This window comes from Barbus barbus, assembly GCF_936440315.1.
Source record: "Barbus barbus genome assembly, chromosome: 32".
Lineage (NCBI taxonomy): Eukaryota > Metazoa > Chordata > Actinopteri > Cypriniformes > Cyprinidae > Barbus > Barbus barbus.
In genome coordinates, this window is record NC_136760.1 from 17,951,527 (window position 1) to 17,962,461 (window position 10,935).

General features: G+C 38.7%; 1 protein-coding gene across 1 annotated transcript in view; it reads left to right on the forward strand.

Moving 5' to 3' along the window:
- The window catches only part of LOC306852642 (src kinase-associated phosphoprotein 1-like), a 30,140-nt gene extending 19,207 nt beyond the window's left edge, over nt 1-10,933 (forward strand). Inside the window, exons 10-13 of the mRNA XM_079389641.1 lie at nt 1,123-1,167; nt 1,251-1,357; nt 9,980-10,073; nt 10,363-10,933. Coding sequence (XP_079245767.1) covers nt 1,123-1,167; nt 1,251-1,357; nt 9,980-10,072 — 245 coding nt within the window. The 3' untranslated portion in view covers nt 10,073; nt 10,363-10,933. The remainder of the gene's footprint in view (nt 1-1,122; nt 1,168-1,250; nt 1,358-9,979; nt 10,074-10,362) is intronic.
- The last annotated feature ends 2 nt before the right edge of the window (nt 10,934-10,935 follow it).

Below are 10,935 nucleotides of genomic sequence, written 5' to 3' on the forward strand. Positions count from 1 at the left end.
ACCCTAACCCAAATCCTAACCCTAACCATATAGTAAGTACATGTAGTTAATTAATATTATGCAGTAATTAAATGTATAATTACACTGTAACAAGGACACATTAAAGTAACCAAATATTTCTTGAGCACCAAATCAGCATATTGGAAGGATTTCTAAAGGATCATGTGACGCTAAAGACTAAAGTAATAGCTGCTGAAAATTTAGCTTTGCCATCACAGGAATGAATTATATTTAAAAATATTTTAAAATAGTTAAGTTATTATAAATTGTAATGATATTTCACAATATTGCTCTTTTCTTATATTTCTGATCAAATAAATGCAGGCTTGGTGAGCATAAGACACTTCTTTTAAAAACATTTTTATCACAAACTTTTAAATGGTAGAATATATATATATATATATATATATATATATATATATATATATATATATATATATATATATATATATAATTCATTAACACTTCAGCACTATCCTGGAAATTAATCTAAAAAATTTGATTTTCACTGGAAATTTTTTGAGATTCAGAATTCACTCATCATTTTACATTTTGACAATGCTAATGTTGAAATCTCATTTCTTTTTTTTCCCAATTAAGCCTCATGCAACAGATTCCAACACACGTTTTAGATGTATATTTCGCACTTGCGCATATGGTAAAGGGCTACTTTAGCTTTACAGGTTTTTTTCCCCATGCTGTTCCTGGAAGCTCAGGGCAAGCTTGTGCTGTGGGAAGTATAGGGTTGCTGGACGGTGGTTTTATCGGCAGGCTGACAGCGTGAGGATGGATGTGGGAGACGGAAAGCTGGGCTATCACTGTCACCTCATAGACCTAGAGGTGCCACGCCCAGAATCAATGCCTGTCTGCCTGAAACACACTAGCCATCTAACCCAGCCTGGCACCTCCCCTATAAATCAAACACGAGCTGGCTGTTCTGCCAGCACCGCACATATTGTTTAATATACTTATGAAAGAGTTCAGACGTGTACACAAAGTTGATCCAGAAGTTGAACTTGCAAGGAAAATTTAGCATTATTAGCTGCTGTAGACCGATGCCAAAAGATTAATGTATGTACTTGTTCTGTATTTCTGTAACCTCTGACCCTCTGTATTTTTCAGATGATGAAAATACTGACAATGCTGAAGAGTGGACTGAAAAGTCTGGTAAGTAGATTGTGTGCATTGATAGAGAGGTGCTAGAAATTGACCATAAATGTTTATTTTTTACTTCTGTGTTTTAAATAAAGGGACTTCAGATTATGCAAATTATTACCAAGGCTTGTGGGACTGTGAAGCTGATGGACCAGATGAGTTGGCCTTCCAGAGAGGAGATCTCATCTACATCCTTAGCAAGGTCTGTGTTTGTTCCCTCAAACTCTTACATAAAAACACACACACACACAAGGTCAGACTTTTAGTTCAGCACTGTTGGCTGTGTCCTTGGCTGATTTGTTAGTTGAAGCACTCTGCATGTATTTTGATTTTCTTTTCTCTTATCTCGCTCTATCCATCTCCTCACTAATGATGAATAATACGCAGCTGGCCATAAGATGAGTCATATTGGTCAATACTCACTGACTTTCTCTTCGCGGCTATTCATTTACTGTATTCTAAATGACAAAGCTGCGACGGTCTTCACTCAGTCAGTACATTCTCATTGTAGCATTTTACAATGAAGGCCTCAGCCAAAATATAATGAATCAGGATTTGTGGCTTCTATTTCTACTGCTTTTTTCTGTTAATTATTCTATATCAATCACACAATTTAAGAAATGAATATCAGCAACACATCGGCTTTTTAACAAAGCAGTTACATTTCTAATGACTGTTCTTACATATATCCAAGAGATTTGCAGGTTACAAATTAAATCTGTTTTTACAGCTTGTCATATTGACGTAACAGAAAGCCCCTTGTACATCTGCGGTCTGTAGACCACTGCAATACTTTGTTCACACAGGCACATTCTCAATAATAGGCTGTTGATTCATTGCAGTAGCTGTGTCTTGGAAAATTGAGTGATCAGCCAAGCAAACCACTTTATTTGGTGCATTCGCTTTAATCTATATATTTTTGTGTCCTACAAATGGGATGTTAGCAGGAACACATAGTTTAGCTGTTTCTTAAAGATACACCACTGAAAGAATCGATGTGTTTTAATTTAGTCTTTAACTGAGCTGTTATCTTAAAGGGATAGTTCATCCAAAATGAAAACTCTGTCATCATTGTCGTTGCATGCCAGTATGACCTTCTTTCTTCTTAGTAACACACTTTTTTTTTTTTTTTTTAAATAATATCTGTGTTTTTTGGCCATACAATGAAAGTTAGTGCAGTCCTATGTTGTTGTTTTTTCATTACATGGACAAAAACAGTTAAAACATTCTTTAAAAATCTTTTATGTTCTGCAAAAAAAAGAAAAAGAAAAAAAGAAACACAAAAGAAAATAGTTTGAAGAATGTTGTTAAACAAACAGTTGCCGGTAGCCATTGCCTTTTATAGTATTTTTTCCCATACTATGCAAGTCAATGGCTACCAGCAGCTGTTTGTTTGCCTATATATATATATATATATATATATATATATATATATCTTCTTTTGTATTCAACAGATGAAATGATCTACCAATAAACTTACATAGGTTTGGAACTTGGAATGTGAGTAAATTATGACAGAATTAAATTGAATTTTGTTTGATCCCTTTAAGAAAGAATTATACTATTATTTTTAGCACTCTTGATATTCATTAGTTTGTAGGGGGCAGTCGTGGCCTAATGGATAGAGAGTTGGACTTGTAACCCGAAGGTTGTGGGTTCGAGTCTCAGGTCCGGCAGGGATTGTAGGTGGGGGGAGTGAATAACCAACGCTCTCTCCACCCTCAATACCATGACTGAGGTGAGACCCTTGAGCAAGGCACCGAACCCCCAAATGCTCCCCGGGCGCCGCAGCGTTGGCTGCCCACTGCTCCGGGTGTATGTTACTACTGAGTGTACACTTGGATGGGTTAAATGCAGAGCACACATTTCACTGCTGGCTATACTCTGTATAATTGTGTATGTGACAAATAAAAACAAATTAATTAATTAATTAATCCCTAATGAAATGTACAGATATGACAGCTAATGAACCCTAAAATCAGAATTAAATAACAGGAGAGCTAAAACAGGTTTGATTCGGTTATTTAAAAAACAGTGAGTGTATGCTATATCCACTGTGGTTAGTTATCAAAACACAGTAAGAATATGCATGGGTCATTTAATTTAATCTCATGCCGTATTTCTAATTCGTGTAAACAATGAGTCTAACTATCTCCGATAGCTAGAGCCTGTCTTTGATTTTGTCATCATGCTGTTATTATATTCAGACAAGTAGATTTATCAGCTCTTACTTTTAATCCCTCTGTGACTGACGTGTAATTGAAATAGCTTTTATTGATGGCAGTATTTTCGAAATGGCTGCACTTGTATCGCTCAAATCTTGTAGACCTCTTCGGATGCATCCTCAGACAATGTGGGACTGCTCTTGTTTTACGGGTGCTTCCCTGGTACGTTGACCTTACTGAATGAAATATAGGCCGTTGGCTAGAACTCAAGCCCAACTCTAGTGGTCGCACTCATAAAGCAGTGGTCATAAAACCTGAGTGCATAAATTCTGCTGCACAGAGGCATGGAGGGGAGGCCAAGTATATTTGTGTCAACACCGAGCGTAATTACAAGGTGATAAAGACGTGGAAAGTGCTAAATCAATTCCGCTAACCAACAGGTTTTTGAGGCAGCGCTATGATTGACCGCTGTGAAGTCACAAATCAAAGAGGTCGACAGCACTGTCACAGCACTGGTGTAAGCAGAGCATACAGATTAAAAAAAGCTCTCTCATCAGTCTTTATTGATCCACCACTTACAGTGAATAAACAGCTATTCGGCTCATCTACACGAATCACTACACGTATCTATAATATGTGGGAGCATTTGGGAGTGTGATAGCACATGCACAAAATATTTCCGTCATTAGTGGTTATTATTAGAGTATTTTGGTAATGCTCAGATGGAACATGGAAATTAAATTTAATGGGGTAGTTCATCACAAAATGAAAATTTTGTCACGATTTTCACCCTCATGTTATTGTAAACCAATTTATTTTAAAATGTTTTTTTGTTTTTTTTTATCCATACAATCAAATGTTCAGGATTGCACCGCCTTGTAATTTATCAAAACCCAACACTGAATTTCAATACAATCTCAATTTTTTTTGTTCAATTTTACTGGTGAATCATTTAGAGTTCATTTTGTGTGCAACCATAATGGTTGCACTACGGCTTGCTGTTTCCTCCCTTGCCGCCATTGTTTCCCTGCTCATGCCGCATGGCTCCTTAGTTCAGAACACTTGAACATGAAATAGTGGCTAAGGCTAACATCCATCTGCCAGCTTTGTACAGCCTACTCAATCCTCAGGGCTGAAGAATCACGGCAGCAGGACATTTGGGGATGTTTTTCTTCCTGCTCTAATCACATTGCATGTACGCTACCTAACAAATGTACTTTAATTTGTCTTATTTTTTATAACTTTTGTTATTTGCATTATAGTTTGTTTGCTGTGTTCAGTTTTTCCCTACATGTGTAGTTGAAGGGGCCCATGGAGAGGTTTTTTTTTCTTCTTCTTCTTCTTCTTCAGCCATGCCATCCTTTTGCATTCCAAACTCTTAATTTATGCCCCTAGATTCAAAGTACATAACTCCCAAAGGTCAGACCCAACACATGCCAGAATTCCCACTGGAATCCCCTTAAAATCCTGGAATGAGAATCAAAGAGATTTATTGCACTAAAGATGGAGGCAAACTCCTCCAGGACCCTTTTAACATGCAAGCCCACCGATATCCCTTTCTTTCAGCTCGTCTTGGTCTTTCTACAGCATGTGCTTTACACTCTCACTATTAGGGGCTGTAAACCAGGAATCTTAGATGCCAGTCTAGACAAGGTCCAACCTACTTTTAACATCCAGATGCTCCATCAGTATGGCTGTGGACACTACTGCCACCTTCTGCTTGAAGATTGTACGGTTTTTCAAGCCGGGTGGCACATCTAGTGGTTTTTAAAACAAATGTTTAATGGTTTGAATTGAAAACCTGGCTTAATATATTTATTAATTATTTATTAATTTATTAATTTATGTATAGTTTATATATAGTTTGTGTGCTTCCTTGTGTGTTTCACACACACACTTACACACACACACGAACAAACACATGTAGTTTTATTTCATATTCATTGATTATTTTATATTTATAAACTATTTTATTATTTTTGCATTTTATGATTTTCTGCTTTTAAACTGTTCAAACAGCTTTTAAGCAGCAATTTAATCTGATAAACATGTATGTTTATGTGTAATTTTCTCATGCTCCACTGTGCAGGTTTTTACAGGTAGACATAAAGTGAATTTGCATATGAATGTGCAGTTCTCACAGACAAAACTGTGTGATTGTGACTGTTATCTCCTCCCTTGTGGGACACATCCTCGTAAACTTCAGACAGATGACTGCTCCAGTTGGCCTCCCGCCCAGGGGGTCAGTCTCCTACAAAATGCCTAAAGAAAAGGAAAAGGTGCCATAAAAGAAAAGGAAAATCCAGTGGAAATAGACAATCCTTTTTAAACTCATTCTCTCACACTCATCTAAGGACCTGCCTTCTTTGTGGCGCTGTATAGACATATTGAGCTTTCTATTTACCAGCAGAGGCATCAGGGGGTGAGTCTGGGGTTCTGGGGTCATGCAGAAGGCAACGGTCATCTCGCGGTCAACTACAGTAGGTCATTATTCAGCCTAAGCCAATAGTCCAGAACTGCACTCGGCCGCCCCCCTCACACTCTGCATAATTATTATAAATGGGAGGCCACATAAACAGCCATCATTACAGGCTCTCAGCAGCATACACAATCCACTTTAAATGCCTATTAAATTTAAGTGCCATCAGTAATCCCCAAGTGTACTTTTACGATGGCAGATTATTTGGTCATCCACATTTTTACTCCATGTCACACCTTTGAACGCCCAGGATTTGGGATTAAATAAAGGCCTGCGGCGTTCCCGCTTTGCTTTATTTGACTACGCCAAACAAATATTAATATTACGAGTTCTTAATGGCTAGCTACGATGAAAATGACATGCAAATGAAATACACTGATTGAGATAAATTGAATGACGCCTGTCTTTGCTCGAGCAGCAGATCAATACCTGTTCGCCACCTGCCGTGTCTGCTTCTTAGGACTAGCAAACAACGTGACGTATTGGTGTTTGTCTTTTAAGATGGCTGGATGAGTGAGTCCCTGTGCAGCACTGAGCGTGTGGAGCCGATGCTTTACGATGCGAGTTAAGGAAAGAGAAGCAGGAGAGGAAAAGCGGAGGAGGGGGTTGTAGCACCCGAGTGCCGGGTTCAGCGGCGGGGCAATGAGAGACTTCCTGCGCTCCATCACTCCCAAGGCCTACCTCAGTCAGCTGGTGGCCAGGGGCAGAGGCCTCATGTCTCATTCTTATTACCATGTCTACTGCCTCCACGGTGTGTGCGCGTTTCTACTCGTAACCAAAAAAAATGAATGCGCGCTTGCACCGAGGGAGAGTTTGTAAATAAGGGAAATGATTAAAATGCGATCGAGGAAGGAGGCGTGCATGCAAAGTGTGTCGTCTTAGAGGGAATTTATAGGGGGCAGAAGAAGAAAGGGGTGATCGGTATTCTGGCATTATTACAGACAAGAGTCACTTTCGAGCCTGTCATGATATTGTTCAAGTTAAGACACTCCTTTTTAAGGCATCATTAGCTGTCAATCTGTCCCCTGGTCGCTGGAGAGCAATGGGCCCATCTGAATACCATTGCCAGCCGCCCCCCTGAGTGCAAAATAAATGATATCAGTGGCACACTGCAGGTGTTGTCATGGCAACACACACTCTCGATAGCTCCCTGTGCCAACTCCGCCTTCCTCGGGAGAAGGTCGTGCGGAGGTCAGCGCCATCGCAGCGCCGCACTTCACTTTCACAGCAGCTGCCCAACAGACCTAGACCAAACTGACCCTGTCCTGTTACAGAGATGCTTCCCGAAAAGCCACCCATTATCCCTGTCCCATGCAGTTCTTTCGGGTAAATCTCTATAACAACCCTTTCTACGGTCAGGCGCAGATTGGATGTCTCCCAAATGCCTCTAGCTGACAGATGCATTGCCGAAAAGCAGATTGCTAATACTGGGAGGCAGGAAAAATGAGGCAGGAATGAAAAGGACACGAGTCATCGAAATGGGACGGACTGCACTGGAATGTATTGACTCTCTTTCTTGTACTGCATGTGTACTCTGTTTGAACCCACGGTTACACCATGTTGGGGAGGGTGGGGGTGAGGGAGGCGTGTTGGATGGGAGGTGGTGCAGTGTGTTCGAAATGGCTTGATCAGCCATGAACGCACCTGGGATTACGAGGAGTATTATACAGCAGTTTGTTCCAGTCCTCGCCATTCTAGAGATTGCTGATATACAGTTCATTCAAACTGGTAATTTTCACTGTTTTAGCATTCTACTTGTGTTTTGCCAGAAGTTCTGTCGATCTGTGGGTTAGTGGTGGGGATTTTTTAGTGACTCTTTCTACAAGTTACTTCGTTACACCAGTAGGTGGCGACACACAATTGTCTGTTCCTGAATATATCAGTGTTTTTGAACAAATTGGTTTATTGAATGAGTCAATGACTCACTCGAACCAATAAATGGTCCACATTTGTATGTCATTGAATCATTTACTCAGTCAGTTTGTTCTGAAATGAGGGCTGCATCTGAAATAGCATACATCCTTACTATATTGTAGGTGACAAAATAAGCATAAGATGGACACTTTACTATCCCATTGAACAAAACAAGTGAATTTCTTTATGATTCATTGAATTATTTACTCATTTAGGAACAAAACAAGTGACTGGCTGCTTGCAAAATCATACAATACCCTCATTAACTATTCCTTACTTTACTCCACTAATATTGCAGCTCTCTGTTGAGTAGCATTCCTTGTACACTCATTACTGAAGCGACTTATGGGAATAAATGAGTGCACATGATAATATTATTTGTGGACATCAGCTGTTCCTTCAAATAGTGCCTTGCATAAGGGTATAGAGGGTGATTTCGGACACGGCCCATCTTCACGAGCAAACCATTGAATCATTTACGCAACCGATTTCTTCAAAACAATGATTTATTCAACTTGAAGGTCCTTGCACACTGAGTCTGAAATTTTCGTATGCGTTTTTCATACTTTTCATATTCGTCATCCGTCAAAACGCTTGCTACGGATGCGAAAACGCAGAAAATCGAGCCTGGGTCCATTTTTTTTTCTATGATGGATGAAAGTTTCGGAGGCAGTGTGTAAACGTGATTGACACAACGTGAAGTATTTATTTTTCAATGCGCAAAAACTTTGGACTCTGTGTGCAATGGCCTTAAGTGCCACATTTTTAAAACAACATGACATGCACAAGACGCTGGAAAAGAGGCAAGATGTGAGCACAACAGTCAAGCATGTCTGTCTAGTACATTATTGCATAGAAAAACAATGGAAAAGCTGTGCGCTAAAATGCTAAACACACTCTGTGAATGGTCCTTTCTGCCAATATTGGGTCTAAAATGTAAGCTATTCAATATTAACTTCTTGTTTACTGAACTGTCATATGAGAACATCAATCTACACCTCCAACAATCCCCGTCTGCATAGCTGCATGCGTCTCAAACAAAGAGCTCAAGTTCTTGGATGTACTGCTATACCGAGGCGTTGATGCCGCAACGGCTTTGAGCTCACCATCCAGATGGATTTTATTCCATATAGCATCATTAAAGCGGCTCATCTGCATGGGCTGAGGACTACATTAGGCTCTCAGCACTGTGGGTGTGCTTAAAGAGAGGAAGGTAATTAGTTCCTACTCTCCTCAGCAGGCAGCGGATGGATGACATGCTCATCATGCCTAAATGTACAGTGTGTGCTGCTAGAATACTAAAGCTCTTAAAACACTTCAGTCTTTCAGTGTATCTCGTGTTCTTTAATCTCCTCATTTATGTCAAAGCAGTGCTTTGACACAATTTGCATTGTAAAAAGCGCTATATAAGTAAAGGTGACTTGACTTGACTTGACTCATTTATAAACCCCTGTCCACCTGAATCTGTCTTCATTCATTAAAGGCCATATCTGGGGCTCTCTCCACTCTTACTCTGAAGAGCTTTGGCCTGGAATAGCTCTTAAAGGTATTTGAATTTGGAGAGGAGTGAATCAAGAGAATGTTACGGCGGAAAAACAAGGAGCTTCAAGAAAAGGATAGACATTTCTTCTGCATCGCTCAAGGCATCCAAGAACCAGTGCTATCCATACACTATTAAACTAGCCCCCAAACTTAATATCTCTAGCGGCAATCATTGTCTCTAACTTATGTCAACAGATTCACCACACACTTCTTTAATTACCATAGAAATTGGTAAATCTGTTTCAAGATTTGAATTAACATTTATATCTGCATTTGAATGGGTGTATGCAGGTGCACAAAATGTTGTTCTATTGTAAACATCCCGATACTTTGTTTTATGTGCAGTTTTAAAGCCCTGATGATCCATACAACTAAACACCCTTAAGAACAGCATAAGTACCTTCTCTCGCCACAGCATTTCATTTTCTGTGATTCCAGAGATAAAAATCCTCATCACACATGCATCAGATCCTAAGTGACTAAGCTTAATGTTCATAAGACAGAAAACTGAAAATGAATATAGAGTAAACATATTTGGATACAATATATGCAAAAATTGCTTAAAAGAGTCTATTATAATGTGTTTGCTGATGAATAAAACAGTGAAATTCATCCAATGTATTGCCTTTGAACTAAATCAGTTCTAAATCAACTAAATCAGGTGTTTTCTGATCATCGACAAAATCCTCACATATATCTCTGTATTTCTATTTGTTTAAACTAGGAATATAACATCCATGGATGGTGGGTCGGAGAGCTGGATGGTGCTATTGGCATAGTCCCCAAGGAGTTTTTACATCCTGCTTATATTCTGTGAGGTACTTACATTCACAGAATCATTCTACATGATTACTTAGCTTATAATATAAACAAGAACAAAGTAACTTGACTTAAGCTGAGAGTGAGAAATTGTCTAAATGTCGTATCTATCAATGAACTTTACCAGTTTTAAAAGTTTTCGAAATTGTTTCATTAAATCCAACTCCTCCATGCTGACACCTGCTGGAAATTATTGCAACTACAAAGCTATATGGCTGCATTATTTTAGATTCACACATATAGTGTATATTATTAAAACTGGTGTAAAATATTGGTTTTCTGTTCTAGGTTTGCTTTTTGTGAAGATCCCAGAATGTTAACACTTCAACACCTGTCATGGTTTGGAAACGGTCAATGATTAGATTAGAATGCAAATTCAAGTAAAATGGCATTTTTGTCCATTTCTAGAACCTAAACCCTGAGACCAAATCAGTTTTTTGTATGTAAGCCTTTTTATATATTGCATGAATAGTGTACACTAAGGGGCTTGTCTAAATCTATGTCACGGTTTTCTAATTTGTTCAACCATAAGCCACATTTCTGCAAATGGTGTACATGAGAAAAGCATTTGTAGTGAACTTCTTTTCAAACTTCTCATTTATCACAAAAAGTCAGTGTTCTATTTCAACAGCATACATTTTTGAATACAATTTTTTTTAAATGTATAATTTAGGCCGTGACTACAAAAGAACCATTGTTATAAGTTATTTAGTATATTGAAAGGTTTTCCTCTTAATTCTGCTTTTGTATTTGAAATAGTTTAGTTCAGTGTTCTACTAGCCATTTCAGTGAATATAACTCCATGGAAATAACCGGTCATACCACAATTTAAGTAAAATAAAAAGCCTTGCCACTTTGGAC